At 44.2% G+C, this 19,998-nt stretch overlaps 1 protein-coding gene across 1 annotated transcript; it reads left to right on the forward strand.

Annotated features, from left to right (window-relative positions):
- The first annotated feature begins 779 nt into the window (after positions 1-779).
- Positions 780-18,881, forward strand: FADS6 (fatty acid desaturase 6). The gene is made up of 6 exons (XM_036756075.1): positions 780-1,222; positions 2,787-2,953; positions 11,322-11,502; positions 13,557-13,744; positions 14,580-14,759; positions 16,790-18,881. Exons 1-6 carry the CDS (start codon positions 955-957, stop codon positions 16,937-16,939), a joined length of 1,134 nt encoding a protein of 377 aa, XP_036611970.1. The 5' UTR covers positions 780-954; the 3' UTR covers positions 16,940-18,881.
- Positions 18,882-19,998: the final 1,117 nt, after the last annotated feature.

The following is a 19,998-nucleotide window of genomic DNA, read 5'->3' on the forward strand; positions in this document are numbered from 1 at the left end:
TTTGACCTGAAGGGGATTCTGCATTGTTCAGACTTTAGGGAAGGTAAGTTACTGTTGGTGGGTAAAAGAAGGAGCTGAAATGGTTCGGTCCCTTGAATTGTCCGCCCAGTGACATTGTGGGAACGTAAGGAGGCCCTCCTCTGTGGAGACAATCCATTTTGTCCTCAGAGTGGTTTTTGTCTTTGTCTCTCCGTTTGTCCTTGGTTCCCACCTTTGATACAGATTCTGACCTTGTTGCTGTTGTCCATGTTTCTGTTTGTTTTTCGAGACCGCTGAGAAGAGAAGCTAGCATTAGAGAGAACTTGGAGAAGTTTCCAGGAGGTGGGTCTCTTTTGCCCAGGCGCCTTCCACCGCCCACCCATCCCTCTCCATGGAATTTGGAGAGCTTCTAATCTCCCGCCCATCTTGTCACTGCCTTGGGTACAGATTTGTCTCTGTGCCTCCCCAGCTTCGCATGTTCCCAGAGGTGGTTCCTCTGGGCTCCCAAAATCACCTGTCCCCCCTCATCCCTCCCTCGACCAGTCACTCTCTCACAAGCCAAGACGGGGGGACTGGGGTGCGAGGAGAGCAGGCAGGGACCCGCAGGTCCGGGCTCGCACCTCTTCCCTCCCACGGTCTCCTGGTCTCGTAGCCTCGCATCTTGAGTACCGGACTCCGCCCCTCTCTTCTTCTCACCTTCCCCAGGCCCCAATCTCTGCGGCTCCCGAGCAGCAGTCCCACCCCTGTGCCCGCCTCCCGCCCAATTTCGGATGCCTCTGTCTTGCCTCTTTCCCAGGCTCCTCCGCTCTCAGCTGTGGTGCCAGTATCCTGGCCCACTGGCCAGACGCTGTACCTGGACCTCTCTTTGGTCGCCCTTTCCCTGTCTTCCAGAAGCTCCGGTACTCGCCTAGCCTTTCCTGTGGGTGCCCACTGTCCCTCCCCCAACTTCTTTTCACGCAGGTGTCCGGCGTCCGCATGTGGGACATGGAACAGGAGGAAAGGAGAAGGGTCTCGGGGAGCCTAGGTGCCAGCCAACAGACAGCAAATGAAACCAGTACGCCGGGGTCTCCAACCTGCACTGACAGCTGCAGTGATCCTGCACAAGCAGGGGTCAGCAAGGAAGGGATGCTGATGCGAGAGCTGGAGGCGCTGGTCCTGGAGATGGTGAAGACGAGTAGTTGGTGGGAGCGGCATGGCCTGGATTGCTTCATCCTTGCTCTTAACTTCCTCGCTCTACCCTTAGGTGAGAAGTCTGGGGCACCACCTGCGCTGGGGCCAAAGCGCCAGGACCCCGGGAGGATGGGATCGATCCGCCAGGCGCCGTGGGGGCAGGGAAGGTCACGGTGTTTTGCAGAGTCAGGCCCCAGAGGGGTTAGTTAACGCAGCTTGGTGTATTTCGTGGGATGGGGAAGAGGGTATGGGGAGTGGGAGAAGAGATGCACGTAGGTTCTGTTGGACTGGGGGCGGGGGAAGGAAGGCGGACTTTTTAGCGAAATGCTCCTGGGGTGGACTTTGGGATGAAATGCCCTCTTTCCCCCAGGGATTACATTGTGGCCCTTTCTCTGTAGCTCCAATTTCCTTTGGTCTGAGCGAGGCCGCCAGGCAGATCAGAAAATACAGCTGCAGTCGCTGCGGGTTTCGGGCTGACCTGTCCTCAAATCTTCCTGTCCATGTTGGGGGCTGGGAAAAGAATTGTTAGCCCTCACTGAACGCCTGGAGGGAGGGGATGGTTAGGACGGAGAAGAGTTGAGCTCGTAGTCTGTTCCAAAGTCTCCAGGCTTCTCCTAGGGCTCATTGAGCATGAGGGCAGGGGCTGGCTTCCCTCTTCTCTAAGTCTGGACGTGACCCTGCGAGGTCAGGGCTCTAGAGGGGAGGACGGTGAGGATATTAGGTAGAGTTGGTAAGAAAGAGTGAAGGAAAGGAAGGTGCATGCAGGAGTTCCTTGGAGGTGAGAAATGAGTGGAGAACCTTGTAGGATAGGAGGATGGGGAGAGATTCAGAGGAAAGGGTGAAGGACATGAGGAGAAATGGTGAGAAAGATGGAGAAGGATATTTACCTGGGGACCTGCTGAGATGAGAGACGTTAATTCTAGGATCCAGGACCCAACAGAATTATCTCTGGATACTCTGTCTTCCTGCTGGTGAGGAAGTGGCATTCAGGATGGGAACCCTACTGTCTCCTTGGTCCAGCTCCTGCAGGCTGATCCCCACCCTATGTTTACCCCTAGTTGTCACTTTATGTTCTTGGGTGAATTTGGAAAGGGAGGAGATTCAGAGTGCATGTCCAAAGGAGAGGAGACTCCGGTTCTGATTCTGATGTTGTCACTGCTATGTTGTATGACCTTGGGCAATTGACTTCACCTTTTTGTGCCTCAGTTTCCTCTTCTGTAAAATGAGGGAGTTGGGCTAGGTGATATCCAAGATCCTTTCCAGCTCTAATGTAGGAATCTTGGAAACATATCACTGCCCCGAGTGAGTACCTATTTCAGCACCTACCTCTCCCTCTCCCTCCCCCCACCCCCCCTCCCCCACACCCAGCTTAAAGGTCTGCTTTTCAGGGAGAGGTGGAAAGTACATAGAAGCCAGAGTGGGATCAGGGCAAAGAATCCTTTTAATTAAAAGTTTTCCCCTGTCAAGTAGGGAACCTGAGGATTGGAGGAAGTGAGATTACCTGGGTGAGCAGTGATGACAATGGTAGAATTTGAAACCTTTGCTTCTACATCTCTGTTCTTGGGTCTTGAAGCCTCAAACTTATCCTGATCTCATGTTTTGTTCCCCCACCTTCATTTTTCACCACTCTCCTGCAGGATTCCTGTGTCTTCGATCTCAGAGTGCCCTGGTCTTTGTCCTAGGGATCGTCATCCTGGGGGTGGTGCATCACACATTCACAGTCAAGGGCAGCCATCTGGCCAGCCATGGTGCCCTCAGCAAGTCCAAACACTGGAGCAGATTTTGGGTGCTCTTCTTTGTGGAAGTAAGGAGGGGACTGGGCTTCTGGGACTATGCATAGGACGGCCAGTGTGAATTCAAATATCCAAGCAAATGTGATAACATGGACATATCTGGGCAATTCTAGCTGTATGAGCACATGACTGAGTGTGGGATGAAGATATAAAGTATGCATATATTAACTGTGGTGTGTGCGATGTGGACATACTCCATGTCCATGACTTGTGTGTGTGGATACTTCGAGCTTCTTTAACTCTAGTGTGGTTGCTATTCTTTTTGTGACAGTGGGCTGATAGCTACTTGGAGCTTCTTCCTCTCACCAGGGGCTCCCAATTGGCATGTCCAGACCTGTGGAGGATCCCTCCTGTGACTGCAGCTTACAGGGTGTTGCCTCACAATTTTGCAAGCAGGGTGTCATGGGGGAAAGATAGGAAAGATCCAACTTGGTAGACCTCCTACTTTCCTTCGATGCCAATATCTGAGGGCTTAACATTTGACTTCAGCTCAGGCATCATGACACTCTTATTCCTTCCTTGTGGTGGCAAAGAATACTCTCAGGAGAGCTGTCTTAAATGGAGCAAAAACTACCTTCTCTTGAGGCTGATCATTTTTGAGGTTATGAAACTTATCCATGTTGGCAGTTACAGACACTGAAGGTAGAGATCACCAGGTTTCCAAGCCAGATCTACCCTTAGCTCATTCCTGGCTAAGATTCCCATGCTCTTTGAACAAGTTCTTTCTGTGTCTTCAACTTCCACTAAACTAACATTCTGCTCTCTTAATCTAATGCTCCTTTGTATAATAATAATTATAGCTAGCATTTATATAGCACTTTAAGGTAGGCAAAATGCTTTACAAATATTATATCATTTGATCCTCAAAACAACTGTGGGATGCAGGTGTTATTATCCCCATATTACAGATGAGGAAACAGAGTCAGACAAAGGTGAAGTGACTTGCTCAAAGTTCAATGTCTGAGACTAGATTTGAACTCAAGTCCTCCTGACTCCAGATCCATTACTCTACACACTGTGTCACCTAGCTGTCTTTCACCTGGATGCCTGGGTTCTCTTCTTGTCCCGTCAAATAAATATGAGCATTGATTATTTAAGCCTGAACATAGAGACATTCATCATTCTGAGAGGCCAAAGGAAGTACGGCATTAAAAATGTTCAGAGCAGTGGATTGGGAATATATAAACCTGGATTTGAGTCACAGCTCCATTATTTGCTAAGACCACAGGCAAATTACTCTACTGTGATGCCTTAGTTTCGTCATCTGTAAAATGGGCCATCCTGTCTACCTCAAGGACGGGGATGTGCTGAAACCAGATCAGACCAGTTAATATGAACCAATTGTTAACTTGTCAGTGTGAGCATTTACAGCTCAGAATTCAGAAAATGCTACAAATCCAGGCTTGATTTATTATTGTAAAAAATTGTCTTGACTCAAGAAAGTGGTGGAGAAAATGTTAACAAGTCAGATTAAACTTAGAAGTGTATTGTATGTAATTTCTCCCCCTTGGAAAGCAGGTTGTTAACATTTACCAGCACACCCTTGCTAAGAGGGTTATTAGGTACAGGAACTAGACCTGTGAATTCATTCATAGGGAATGCCTGGGTGAGGAAATACCATATATGTATGTGCAACAATGGCGAAGAAATGCCATATATATGTATATATACATATGTGTGTGTGTGTGTGTGTACCTAAATGTTGTTGTTAATTTGTTTCAGTTGTGCCTGACTCTTCATGAGCCTATTTGGGGTTTTCTTGGCAAAGATACTGGAGTGGTTTGTTATTTCCTTCTCCAGCTCATTTTACAGATAAGGAAACTAAAGCAAACAAGCTTAAATGGCATCCCCAGGGTCACACAGTTAGTAAGTGTCTAAAGCCAGATTTGAACTCAGATCTTCCTGACTCCAGGCCTGTCACCTATCCAATGCACCTCCTAACTGCCTCGGGGTATATGTGTGTGTGTATGTATATGCATAGATGTGTACACACACATATAGATAGTGTGTATGTGTATGTATATATGTATACACACATATATAGATAATGTGTGTATGTGTATATATATATGCATGTATGTATACACACATATATAATGTGCGCATGTATATATAAGCACATAGTGTGTACATCTATGTAAATGCATATATGCATACACACATATAGTATGTGCACATATATGCACACATATGTATACACACATGTAGATAATATATGTATTTATACACACATATATAGTGTATATGTATATGCATATATCTATATATGCAGACATATAGATAGTGTGTATGTGTATGTATATGCATATATGCATATACACACATGTAGTGTGTGCATGCATGCATATGTATGTGTACACACATAGTGTGTCTGTTTATGCATATATATATATATACACACATAGTGTGTATGTGTATGCATATGTGTATATATACACATGTATAGATAGTATGTATATGTATATGCATGTATAGATAGAGTATATGTGTATGTCTGTATTTGTGTATGTATGCATATGTACACATGCATATACACATATACATATGCATATAATATATTTACATATACACAAATATATGCGAACATACATGTACATAAATATGTATGTATAGAGCTCTATCTATAGTTTAGCACCTTATAGCCTGAGAGAGTTACCTTGAGCACTGAGAAGTTAAGTGACTTGCCTAAGGTCATACAGCCTATATGTGTGAGAAGTAGGACTTGAACTAGGCTTCAAGGCCAGCTTTCTATTCGCTATCTCATGCACCCTTTCAGAAGGTTGTTATAAGGACCAAATGAGATAATATAAAGCTGCAAAGTGTCATATAAATGCTTAGCCATCATAGGTGAATTCTTAGCAGTGAACAGTAACCACGGGCACAGCATGAGTTGTTATTTTTGTAAAAACTGCAGCTGGAGAGTTAAGTAGTGCAAGCACATTCAGTCGGGGAAGAGAGTAGGTCCTCATATGCAGCTTATCCCCTCCTCTCTTGTTTTGCTTTTCTCCCTGCATTTTTGAGGCAAACCTCCAGGGAGACGGAAGAGGTCATTGGGTCTTTCATCCTCATAGTCCTAAAATGGGTGGGGACTAGTTCTCTCACTCAATAGGCTAGAGACCAACCACAACCCCAGAATGCTTGCGCTTCTATTGTTAATTAATTAATTAATTTAAGCATTTATTAAGTGCCCACTATATGCTGGGATAAGTGCTTTACAAATATTATCTCATTTTACCCTTAAAATAACCCTGGAATGGAAGGGCTATTATTATCCCCATTTTACAGTTAAGGAAAATGAGGCAGAGGTGAAGTGACTTGACCAAGGGTCACACAGCTAGTAAATGTCTGAAGTTCTATTTGAACTCAGATCCTCCTGACTCCAAGTCCAGCGCTCTGTGCACTATGGCGCCACCTAGTGGCCAGTTGAAGAGTGCGATATAAATGAATAGCTGGAAATCTCTGCACAGTGTGGTTCCAGCCTTATTTTTCCAGACTTTCCCCCTCACTCCTCTTCTTCACATATTCTGTGTTCCAGCATAACTGGCTACTTTTCTGTCCCCAGAACTGAGCATCCCCTTACCCCACCTCTGTGTCTTTGTACTAACTGTTCCCCTTGCCTGGAATGCCTTCCCTCTTCAGCCTCCTCTTAGAATTTCAGCTTCATGTGCCAGGACCTACTGAAGCCTTTTCTAATCCCCCTGGTTGTGTTTTCTCCATCCTCATATTTGCTCATCTGTTTACACATTGTACCTGCTAGAAGATAACGCAAGTTCCCTGAGGGCTGGGACTATTTTGTTTTTGTTTTTTTTGGGGGGGGGCAATCATAGTGCCATGCACATAGTAAGTGATCAAAAATATTCAGCACCTACTATGTGCCAGGCACTGTTAATAGGGAAAGAAGCCTCTATCCTGAAGTCCCTTGGGAACAATCCTAATTTTAGATATAGTCATGACTTGCAAGATGAGATGGGGATTGGAGAAGTACTAAACAGTCCTTTTAAGCTCCTTCCTATTAATTTTTAATCTATGTTTCTATGGCCCCTTATTGAATGTAATTTTTATTACATTATGATCTCAAAAAGGATAAGCTCCTTCCTTAGAAAGGTTCATCTTGTCCAAATCTCTCCTTGAGGCTAGCTGGCATAAATAGGATTCTGGTAATATAAACAATACTCTCTATGTAATGCCTTGTTTCTCAAAAATCTCACAGGCTTGAAACCACCCAAGAATTTTAATTATAATGAAGTTTAAGGAAAGAGTCTTTCCATTGTATAGCTCTCCTTTCTTAACCCTCAGGGCCTGGAGGTGTGAATAAATTAGACACCATTTATAAAATTATAAAATTTATATAAGAACTGGAAACATTTGTTCTGGTGACTCTTTGGAGCCATCTTTGTGCCTGGACTTATTCAATAAAATCCAACAAATATTTCTGAAGCATCCATCATCATGCACCCGGGTTGGGTATAAAAATGATAATGTTCCCACCCTCATGGAGTTTATATTCTACTATGGGACAAAACTGTTATGATATATATACAACTAATGATAATTCAATGTTGGGAGTGATAAGGACCAGTGAGAGATCCAAAGAGGTCCGGGAACATTTGAGGAGGAAGAGAATGCTTTCATTTGGATGGGAATCTATGGAGGAAGTGGAATTTGAGCTGATTCTTTAAGGGAGTTTCAGCCATGATCATCATAATAACTAGCATTTATATAGTGCCACCTAACTTATTAAATGGACAGCTAGGTGGTGCAGTGGATAGAGTGCCAGGCTTGGAGGTGGGAAGACCTCAGTTCAAATCCAACCTCAGACATTTACTAGCTCTGTAACCCTGGACAAGTCACTTAACCATGTTTGCCTCAGTTTCCTCATCTATAAAACGAGCTAAAGAGGGAAATGGCAAACTACTCCAATATCTTTGCCAAGAAATCCCCAAATGGGGTCAGAAAGAATCGGACATGATTGAAAATGACTGAACAACAACAAAAGTGTATTAAACAAGTTCACAAACCCCACATTAGGAACCCTTGCTCTGAAGCAGAAGTGTCAAGCATGTGGCTGAGTGCAGCCTGAACTAGATTAAACTTTAATTGAGAAATATTTAACATTACATTTTAAAACTATGTCTATATGTGGTCTACAGGGATCTTTACAGATTAGTGGCCCCCATTTCTAGCTGAGTTTGACACCACTGCTCTAAAGCAAACTGGCAGAGTTAGGGAGATAGAAAGCCTGGCATACTGAACTGCCCCTACCAAACTGCCTTGGAAAAAAGGTCTGTAGGAGAAGGCTGATTTCAGAGACTAATGTTGAGTATTTAAAGGGGGAGGAATGTGAAATAAACCTGGAAAGAAAGGTTAGAACTAGATTGTGAGGAGCCTGAAATACCAAGGTAAAGGCATTTTATCATTATTATTTTTATTATTATCTCAGAGTCAATTAGAATCTAGTTAATTTTTTTTCAAGCGAAGGAGTGACAAGATCAGATCCAAAACTTGGGAGGATTATTTGGGCAGTTTTGGGAAGGTTGAATTAAAGAGGAGAGGGATAGGAGGCAGGGAGACCAATTGGAGGCCATTACAATCATCCTGATAAGAGGCAGAAAAAGGAAGGTAATCATGTATATAGAGAGAAGGGGATAGATGCAGAAAACATCTGAAGCTGCAGAAAAGGTGCCAACTTGCATTGGCAGAGGGGGTTTCCAATGCCAGTGAAAACCACAAGTCCAGTGCCTAGCCTATGGTTAGGACCATTGTTTTAACCCTCTATATAAGCTGATATGTGTATGTATGTGTATTTGTATGTACGTGTGTATATATGTATACATGTGTATATATGTATATATGTGTATATGTGTGTGTGTATACACACACACACACACACACACACACACACACACACACACACACACCTATTTCCCAGGATTTCTATAGACTGCCATGAAAATTATCTTCTAAAAGGCTATTGCTCCGAGTTTCTGAACTGACTTTGACCTAGCACCTAGGAGGAGTGTGGTTGATATAATAAATAGTGATCTGGGCCCACAGTCAGGAATACCTGAGTTCCAAATGGATACTTTGCTTGCTATGTGACTTTTGCAAGTCACTAAAACTTTCTTACTTTTAGGTTCCTTATCTTTGGGGTGGTGGGGGGGTAATGTGTTGTATCTACTTACCTCGTAGCACTGTTTTGAGGATCAAATATATACAAAAGGCTTTGCAAACCTTAAGGTATGATAAAAATGCCTTATTTCATAGGCAAGGTAGGTGGTCGTTTTGGATATAATATTAGGGATGGGAAGGTACAATAAAGGATGTTTCTGAATATTGTTCTTTATTTACAAACTTTTTTATGTCAGAAAATTCCATTCTCCAGGTCAAATCTCTTTTACATTACCATACTTCTCTTAGATGCAAGGTCAAAGTCAGGCACAAAGACGATAACTTTTATTTATTTTGTGATGAGCCCAGTCACATGTTATGGTGAAGGCCTGAGGCCTCCTGTGAACTATCGCATACAGGGATCACAAATTTCTGACCTCACCTAGGACACAGACATCAATTGTCTCTTAAGGCTTTGTCTAGATCCCTACAAAAATTCCATTTCTTAGAAAGTTGACAAAAAGAATCACTGGTCTGACTACAATGTATGTGTCCTCTATAAAACCAGAGTTACAATAAATGTCCATTTTGTTACAGTATACTTTTTGGTACGAAACTAGAGTTTCTTCTTGGGTTTAGTTTGAGAAAAAAATTTATCCCTGAAGATTAATTTGAATGCTTTCTCTTGTCAGGAAATGAAGTGCAAATAGAAAATGTTAAACTATGTAACCTAACTTGTTTCTCTTTTAGCCTTTGCTGCCAGAAAATTTAGAGCAAAATTTGGTGTTGAACCATAGCATTTCAGTCATCTCAAGTGGTTGGTATTCCTAGGGAGATTTTATTCTGTTTTGTCCCTAACTGTATTGTTTTCCATTTTAAATGCATTTTATTGATGGCTTTTGTCTTTACATCAAAATCATTTCCCTCCCACCCCACCAGATTTAACCATTTCTTGTGACAAAGAAAAGCTACTAAGTAAGAATATCCAAGACAAAGATTGCCTGAAAATGTACATATAGTATGCTGTCCCGGTGGTCACCCACTTTTCTGCCAGAGGGAGAAGGGAATTATTTCTTCTCCAGAACTTTAAGGGTTCAGTTTCTTTTTAGGAATCTGTTCATGCCACAGAGATTGTTTATACTGTTTTCTTATTTAATTTATTTTGCTCTAAATCTGCTCATATAAGTCTTCCCAGAATCCTTTTTAGTGTATGATAATATTTCATTATATTCCTATACCCTGGTTTTTCAGACATTCCCAAAAGGGCACCCCCACACTTTATTTCTGGCTCTTCATTACCAAAAAAGTGCTGCTATGAACATTTTGGTCTATCTTAGATTTTTGTTCCTATCTCTAACTTCTTGGGAAATATGGTAAGATCAATGGATCACAATGTATAAGTGGGTTAGTCACGTTTCTTGAATAATTCCAAATTGAAGTCCAGAATGGTTGGAGCACTTTATGGTTCCGTCAAGAGTACATCAGTGTGCCAGTCTTCCTCCCACATTGCTGGTTCCCATCTCTGCCAATTTACTTGTTGTGAAGTGAAACCTCAGAATTCTTTTAATTTGCCTTATTCTATTAGTACTTGGGACATGCATTCTGTTTTAAAGGGTAAGCTCCCTCATTTCCTCTTGATGATGGGCAGGAGGGTAAATCTGAAATAAATAAAAATTATTGGCCTAGATAAAAGCTTCTAAGGAGTGCTATGCTCTGTAACTTTTGCATACGTTTGCATATAAGGAAAGCATTAACTTCCTATCATGCATTCAGATTTCTTCTTCTATTTAAAGAGTCCTAGGGGGTCTCTCCATGCTTCCTATCTGCAGAGAATTCCACCGGATTTCCATCTCTGTTGCTGTGTGATTTATACAATTAATTATTCTATGGTTTATTGACTTTGTGGACAGTCCATGTACATCTTCAACCCCAGCTTGGCTGTCTTTAGCCACCTAGAACACTCAGGGTCCACCCTGCCCTTTAACTGATGCAGACCCAGAGAGTTCAAAGAATTAGGATAGTAAAGATGCTTTAAGGAAATTACAAATTGCTTTGAAAAGCCAGGAGAAAAATACATTTGCCATCACAATTCTCTATTTGTGTGCATAATGGGAAGCTGACTGCAAATGCAAGAATTCTTGGGTAGGGGTTGGAAGGCGGTCCTAAAGAAAAGCACCCACGTGTTAGCCTGTGCCCAAGAAGGTCTTCTGTTCCCATGCCAATGTTCCTGGCACCCTTATTCTTCCATATCTCTACTCTTACACTCCTTAGGTGTGCACTTCGTTTACATCTGAACAGGCCACACATGGCCATGTGAAGTTACATCATGGTTACACCAATGTGGTGGGATTGGGGGACTCGAGTACGTGGAAGGTGCCTATCCTGAATCGATATGTCTACATGTTCTTTGCTCCATTGATGTTACCCATCATCACCCCTCTGGTGGCACTTGGTGGGTACCTCTCAGGACCAGTCCCCAAATTCCCAGGGCATATCTTGAGTAGAATTAAGGAACCTCCTTGGAAAAGGAATACCACATTTCTCCCTTCCCCTACTATCTTCAAGGAGGCATCTTATGGAATAGATTGGGAGCCCAGACTTCTGGGTCTTTTTCCCAGTTCAGGTAGGATAGATAGATAGCTCACCCTGTCAACAGCTGAGGGACTGTTGGCTTCATATTAAGAGGCAGGGTAGGCTAAGAACCTTTGAATGCTAGTGCAGGATGATGAGTGAGTGGTATGATGGGAATAGCATTGGCCCTGGGATCAGGAGCCCAGGTAAGAATCCCAGGTCCACAATATGCTAGCTGTATGACCCTGGACATGACACTTAAATTATTTGAACCTCAGTTTCCCCATGCTACACATGGATATGACAATATTTATAAAACTTATCTTGTAAAGATCATATGCTGAGAGTTCTTTGTAAACCTTAAAGTGCTATGGAAATGTAAGGCATTATTGTTACCTGGAGGAAGGCACTTATTTGTAACTCTGCATAGCAATAAAGATGCTTGGATTTAGGTATCAGGCTTAGGGCGGAGAAATATCTTATGATACTTAATAACTAATAAATAACTGGCATTTATGTAGCACTATAAGGTTTGCAAAGCATTTTAAAAAAATACCTCGTTTGGTCCTCACAACAGCCCTGTGAGGCATCCCCATTTTATAGATGTAGAAACTGAGATAGACAAAGGTTAAGTGACCTGCCCAGGGTCACACAGCTAGCACGTATCTGAGACAGAATTTGAACTGAGGTCTTCTTGACTCCAAGTCCAACATTTGGTTCAATGGATCACCTAACTGCCTTTACAGAGATGGAGGAAAAAACCCTCGCTAGCCTCTATGGCCTTTTAATAATATGTCTATATTTTCTGTATATTCTATGGCCTGTGGCAGGGCTGAATTCCTTACTTTGCCCCAGCTCCATTAAATATCCCTTCGTCTACTAAGTGCATCAGGTGGAGTCCTATGAACAGAGGGCTTGGAGCTAGCAGCCCTGAGTTCAGATCTTAGCTCTGTGGGCAACACCTGTGGGACTCTGGGCAAATCACTTGGTTTCTCTGCACTCTCTTACTTGTAATGTGAAGGGATTGAATCGTATAGTCCTTAATGCCCCTTCTAGCTCTAAAACCTACAATTGAGCTCCAAGGGGCCCTGGCCTGGGAAAGAATTGGAGAATATTCAAGCAGGAAGATGTCCTTAAAGATGGTCTAGTCCAGCTTCTTCATTTTACATTTGGGGAAACTGAGGCCCAGTGAGTTTAAGTGAATTGTGAAAGGTCACAGAGGCAGTCAGTGGCAGGGCTGAGATTAGAACCTTGATCTCTTCGTTCCTAGTGCTGTGTTCTATCCCCCTTGGCTCTTAGTGGGATGTGGTGTGGAGGGCGATGGATTTGAAGCCAGAGAACCTGAGTTTGAACCCCAGGTCTGTCACTTTCTCCATATGTGTAACCTTAAGCAAGTCATTCCCCTTAATTTTCTCATTTTAAAAATGAATTTTATTGTTGTTATTGTTTAGTCAGGTCTGACTCTTTGTGATCCCATTTGGGGTTTTCTTGGCAAAGATACTGGAGTGGTTTGCTATCTCTTTCTCTGGCTTATTTTACAGATGAGGAAACTGAGGCAAACAGGGTTAAGTGACTTGCCAAGGGTCACACAGCTAGTGTCTGAAGCCAGATTTGAACTCAGGAGGATGAGTCTTTTTGACTCCAGGTCCAGCACTCTATACATTTTGCCCCCTAGCTGCCCTAAAAAGTTAGACCATGAAGGGACTCAAAACTAAACCTCATGATCTGAAGTCAGGCACTTTATCTATTAGGGCATGTGGTCCACCTTAAAAAATGAATAGGGTGGAAGAAATGACCACCCAGGTCCCTTCTAGATCTCTGAATCTACTATTCTACCATCTTAGTCTTTACTTGCTATAGTTCTAGTCTTTTGGAGACTTCGAGGGGGCTTAGAAGATACCCACCGACCTTGCCTCACACTCCTCTTTCCCAAAGGGCTGCTGAGGAAGGAGGAGCCCAGGATAATTCTTCGGACTTTGTGCCTCATGTCCCTGGGGCTCTTCTCTCACTACTGGCTGCTGATCAAAGTCTCTGGTTTCCAGTCTCCTGGGTTTGCTCTTCTCTGCATGCTTATCACCCGGGGCCTGCTGGCTCACCCCTACATCCATGTCAACATCTTCCAGGTATGGCTTTTCCCTATCAACTTTATGAAGTGTTGGAGGGTGGGAGAAGGCAGAGGTTCCAAACACCCTGCCTATGCTGTTGGCAATGCTCTTAAGTACAGCTGAACCAGATTAAAATAGAATTGAGAAATATTTAGCAAAACAAATAAAAATAGATAATATTATGTTTTAGAATGAATTCAATATTTATGTGTATGGATTAGTGGCCTATTTCTATTTGAGTTTGACATTACTGCTCTAAGGCAGCACTTCTTCAACTGTGGGCCCCAACCACATATGGGGGTCATGAAAAATTTGGCAAAGTAAAAGCTTTCTGAGAGCACAACCACCAGAAATTAATTCAAAATTAAATGCCTAATGAATCTGAGGTGTTAATGGCAGTGCTTGCCTATGTTGCATTGGGCAACTTTACTGCAGCCTTGGTTCTGAACACAGAGCATGTGCACTTTGCATTGCATGTGCCTTCAGGCCATATAGCCAACAAACAGTGCTGAAACTCAAAAATGGGGGTCCAGTGGAAAAAGTTTAAGAAGCCATGCTCTAGGGGACTCTGGAAAACAACAGGTAGGGCTAGAAGTGTCCTGGGTGGGTGTGGATATCAAGTGAGGAGAAAGAATAACTAGGGAACTTGGAACAACTGACGAATACTCTCAAATTCAGGAACAGGTTGGGAGATCTCAGATGATTGTGGTTCCAAGAAGTGAATCTTCCAAAGCAAGCCAAAGGAAAGCAGTCCAGCCTAGGGGATCAGTGTGAGCACTGCCTTCCCTCAGGCTGGGAAAGGGCTACGATCTCAGAGTATGGTTGTATGTGTCTCTTTGTGTGTGTATCAAAGCACATCGGGCTGCCCATGTTCTCTTTGGATAAGAAGCCCCGGAGGATCCACATGATGAGCCTTGGGGTGCTCAACCTGCCCCGAAACCCTATCCTGGACTGGACATTTGGCCATTCCCTCATCAGCTGCCATGTGGAACATCACCTCTTCCCCCAGCTCTCTGACAACATGTGTCTAAAGGTAGAAAAGAATGGGGCAAAAAAGGGCTGAGGACAGGAGAGAAAAGAAGGAAAGAAAAGAATTAGGGACTGAGGATAAAGAGTTAGGGGCAGGGAAGAACAGGGTTGGGGCAAGGGACAGCAGTCAGAGGGATGTGAAAAACTGGCCCAGTGGGAATAGCTTTAGGGCATAGGGGTCCCGAGCTGATCCTGCCCACTGCCTCTTGAGGGGGTCAGCACACAATGGAAAATCAACTACTTTAACTCCACATAGAAAAAAAGCATTGATATTTTTGTTTGGGTTTCTAATATCAACCAATCAACAAACATTTATTAAGTACTTACTATGTGCCCAACACGGTGCTATGTGCTGGGGATGCAAAAAGTGGACCAAAAAAAAAAGTCCTTCCCTCTCTCTCCCAAAGAACCATCAACTCTAATAAATAATTTTAAAAAGGAAAGAGGAAAAAAAGCCAGTTCGGTAAAATGAGGCATCGCATCAACCATTTGACTTTATATCCTACACCCATAGTTTTTTACCTCTGCAAAGGCAGGAGAGAGGTGCTTTTTCTTCTTTGGGACCAAGTTTGGTCATTATAATTTCACAGCATTTAGTTTCTATTTTTGGTATTATTACTGTTCCTCTCATCTACATTGCTATAGTTACTGTGTCTATTGTCTAGTTTTGCTCATTTCACTTTGCATCAGTTCATATAAGTCTTCTCAAGCTTCTCACCAGCTCTCTTCTTAAACATCTTCCAATAAGCATCTTTGTGGTGCAGCGAATAGAGCACTGTGTCTGGCCTCAAGGAGACTTGAATTTAAATCTGGCCTCAGACATTTACTAGCTCTGTGACCCTGGGAAAGTCCCTCACCTCTGTCTGCCTCAGTTTCTCCAACAGTAAAATGGAAATAAAATAGCACTTACCTTCTAGGGTAGTGTGAGAATCAAATGAGACAATAATTATAAAGCACTTAGCCCAGTGTCTGACACATAGTAAGCACTTATTTCCTGAAATCTCTAGAATTACAGATTTCATGATTTCTATTGATCCCAGGAGTTAATCATCTTTCAGTCAGATCTAACCCAAGACTCTCATGTTGCAACTGATGGGGAATTCTTTTCATTTGAGCTCTCTTGTGATAGAGAACAAGTAGTCAGCATTTCCTTCCCAATGACCCTGTATACACTAAAGATAGTTCTGAAGATGCTGCTTGCCCATCCCCCCACCCCACCATATGCCCATTCTTCAAACCCTCTCACCCAGTTTTCCTTTGGGCTAAACAGCCACAATAATTTTCAGTCTCAAATTCAACTTGCGCAAACATCTCTCAATTGCCTACTATGTGCAAGACACTATTTCGGTGGTTCTCCAAGAAAGCTGGGAGAGGTCACCAAATATGAGACGTAGACTGGTTCATTTAGTGGGCATAAGAGATGACCTGTCTTTGCTTGGACTCTCGAGGTCAAGGAGGCCTAGAGTATGACCTGTCCTGTTTGGTTTTAGTAGAAGAAGGGAAGGGAGCAATAGGGAATGAAGCTATCTACCCTGTTCAGTGGCCTGGGAGCTTAGGGATGTGCCTCTGGTATTTGGGACAAGTAGTGCCATCATGTCAGGGACCTCTTATAATTCTGTCCTAGAACCTTCATGTGGGTGTTGAAGGAAATGACTCCTCATTTCAGTGAAGGGTATTGGATTTATAACCCAATAACCAGATTCTAATCTTGGTTTTGTTACTTAATACCAGTCTTACTCATTGTACATGATCCTGGACAAGTCATGTAACTTCTCTGGGCCTCGGTTTCTTTATCTGTAATACAAGGAAGTTCCGCTAGATGACCCCCATGGGCCCTTCCAAGTCTAAATTTATGATTCTATTATCCTTTCTTTTGACTGCTGGACCAAACACCCTCATTTCCTGGATTCTGAACTAGAGCTGTCTGCTATAGACATTAGCATATGAAAAAAGGGTGAGTGAAGGAAGAGTCCCCCTTTGGGGAAAAGACCAGGTCTCTATTTTATTAGTTTTTGTTCACTCCCCTTCCTCTAGGTGAAGCCAGTGGTGTCTCAGTTCCTTCAAAGGAACCATCTGCCATACAATGAGGACTCCTACCTGTCAAGACTTGGGCTTTTCTTGAGCAAATATGAGGACCTCATGGTGCATGCCCCTCCCATCACTGACCTCGTGGGGCTCCAGTGAGGATGTCCCCTTATTGACAAGTCTCCCCAGCCCCCTTGCGCTCACCAGGGTTCTGGCTCAAGATCCTTCTGCTTTGGCTGGGAACATACCCAGAGACATCACTCTAGAACCTAAGCCTGCCTCTCTCTCTGCTCCCTGGAGCTCTGAGTAGATTGAGGGGCTTCTCTTGGATGGGTACTATGTCTGCTTTTTTACCTTTCCATCTTGGGGTGGGAGGGATGGGTTTTGAGTAGGAGGTAATCCAGCACTGTACTTCCCCCAGAGGACAAGTGGATATATGCCCTGGAGGCCCATGGAGCATTTCAATCTGTTTTCTACTTTCCTGAGTTGGGCATAGAGTAGGCAGCAAAAGTGGTGGCCTATCCTCCCTTGGGGATGGTGTATCCTTCTCCATAATACTTTAGACTACCTTCATCTTAGGACAAATCAGCCTGATCCTTTATCTCCTTCCTCTGTCTTCCTTTCTCACTCTGACTGTGAAGTGTCAGTGAGGGCAGTAGGCTTTGCTGAGGCATTTGGTAAGAAAGGAAAACGAAGGGAACCTTGGGGCCTGTGGGTTCCCGAGAAACCCGCCACGTAGTAGTCACCGAGTTCCACTTCAAGGCTGCAGTTGCCAATACACTATGGGAACCCCAGCTTAGGCAAGCCAGAATCAGCCCAAGATATTGCCTCAGCATTTTCTGTGGCTCAGGGTACTTCTCTAGGATCTGGGGAAGATTTGACGGCAAAGGGAAATGGGATTAAGCACTTCTTTCAAGATGGAAAACACGGATAGGAACTTAGAGACATCTGTGAGTAATCTTGGTGATCACTAGAAAAAATCTAGTTTTGAAAAAGGTTAGGAGAGTGTAATCTCTTGGAGAGAAGAGGCTTATGGTAGGGGGAAATGGCTGGGGATGGAAATAAAATAAGAAAAAGATTTGGAATGAGAGAGTTAGACAGGAAACAGAGAGGAAGAGGAGGAGAAGAGGACAGGATAGTTAATGCGGTGGGGGAGGGGGGAAAGGAAACCTTGAAGGCAAGGGCAATGACAATACAGATCTGACATACTTTAGCTTGAAGCTTGTAATAAATTATAAGGGAATGCGGCAGGGAGAGGGAGGGGGAGGAAAGGGGAGTAGGTGACTAGAAGAGAGGCCAGGGGAATAGAGGGAGCTGTAGGACACCCACAAGGCTCAGACTGGACAGGTCTGGACTGGCTGCAAGGCTGCGAGTGTGGCTGGCTTGGTTACGTGGCCATACACCAAGTAAAGTAGTTAAAAAGTACGCTAGGATTTATTCTAGGATTTCAGTTGAAATAATTTGAGAATAAGTCACAGGACAGAGCAGAGGATTCTAATTATTCAGATGGGGAATGGGCGCTTAAGGTTTGGGGAAAAAAATCAGAAAGTCAGCCTCAGGTTTAGGGAAATTCTCTCAGCCTTGGAAGAAGGGAACATAATCATTCTCCAGGGTGATTTGCTGCGCTATCTTTGATACCAGAAGTTATCTTCACTCTGTCTTATGGAGGCAGGGAAGGGGGCTGGGGCAGCCCGTTCAGTCAAAGGGATGATGGGAGTGTGCAGCTGTGATGTGGCCGGTGGTATTGTTATTGAGCCATCAAGGTGGTGTGAGCGAGCCACGGCCTTGGAGGAGGGGAAGGGAAGTTGGCATCATGCCTCAGACACTTACTAGTGATGTGACCCCAGACAAGATGGTGACCACGTTGGCAAAATGGAGGCAATAAAGCAACCTTCCTGTGAAGATCAAACTAAATAATATTTGCAAAGCACATTTCAGATCCCAAAGCACTGCATACGTGTTAACAATTACTGTTAGACTCTATGGGTTTGTAGATGCCCCAGCAGCCTTGGGACCTGGGAAGCAAGTTAAATAAATAATGGTCAGAAGAGGTCTCAGTTAGACCGTCCTGGATAATGATTAAAACCATACCAAGATGCGACCATTGGTTCCTGAGTATTGATTTGACTCCTGGAGAATGGAGGGGGCGGTGGCTTGGTGAGACACTAGAGTCGTTGGTTCCATACCTGTTTATATCACAGTCACACGTGGTTCCCCCCTTGGCAGCTAGGGGACGCAGTGAATACAGCTTTGGACCAAAGGCAGGAAGACCCGAATTCAAATTCGATTTCTGAGACTTTACTAGTGGTGTGTGACCCTGGGCCACACGCTTCATGTCTGTCCGCCTCAGTTTCCTCAAGTGAAAAATGGAGAAAATAATAATATCCATTTCCAAGGGTTGTTGTGAAGATCAAAGGAGATATTTGTAAAACACTCCGAAGGCACACAGTAGGTGCTTAATAAATGCTTGTTTCCGTTCATCAACTCAGGGAACGGGGAAAGAAAGGCTCTGCAGGTTCCAGGACAGTGGCCAGTTAACAGAGTTCCTGGACCAAAGTCCCCTCGCCTGGCAGAGCATTTCGGAGTCCTTTTTGAGATTGGCTGTTACCGGGTTCAGTCTAACCCTGGGGTGGAATCAGAGAAGGCAGAGAAAATTTATTTTGAGCCCAATTCCCACGCTGCCAGGGAGGGGGCGGGGCAAAGCAGAACGCTCGCTCCTCATTCCCCTCTTGGGAGGCCGGGAAAGAGAAGGGGCGTTATCCCGCCCTTTATTCCTTTTGCGCCTAGTGATTGGCTTTAATAAACGTTAAGCCGGGTCTTTGTATAGTTAGTCTCCTCTAGTCTCCTGGAAGCGGGGGGTGGGGCTGCGAATGACGGAGGGTGGAGGCCGAGGATTGGGTTTGTCCTAGAAGGCGGAGGTGGGGTGGGGGTGGGGGGGTGGTGCTTACCCAGAAAGGAAGGAGGGGTCGGGGCACAGGCTCTGGCATGACGAAAAGGGGGACTGTGCGGGGGCGGAGCATTTTGCGTGACGTAAGATGAAGGGCTGAGCGTCGTCTGCGCAGCAGCTCAGAGCTGACAGGTGCACGGTGTTCCTGGTTCTCCAGGGCTCCCAAGGGCTGGGGCTGCGGGCGCTGGGCAGCTGCTGACGGAGGCTGGGCCGGCTTCCTGCTGCTGCCTCAGGCTCCTTGCCGTCAACTGCAGGTGGGGAAACTGAGTCC

This window comes from Trichosurus vulpecula, chromosome 4 (assembly GCF_011100635.1).
Source record: "Trichosurus vulpecula isolate mTriVul1 chromosome 4, mTriVul1.pri, whole genome shotgun sequence".
In the NCBI taxonomy this organism is placed as follows: Eukaryota; Metazoa; Chordata; class Mammalia; order Diprotodontia; family Phalangeridae; genus Trichosurus; species Trichosurus vulpecula.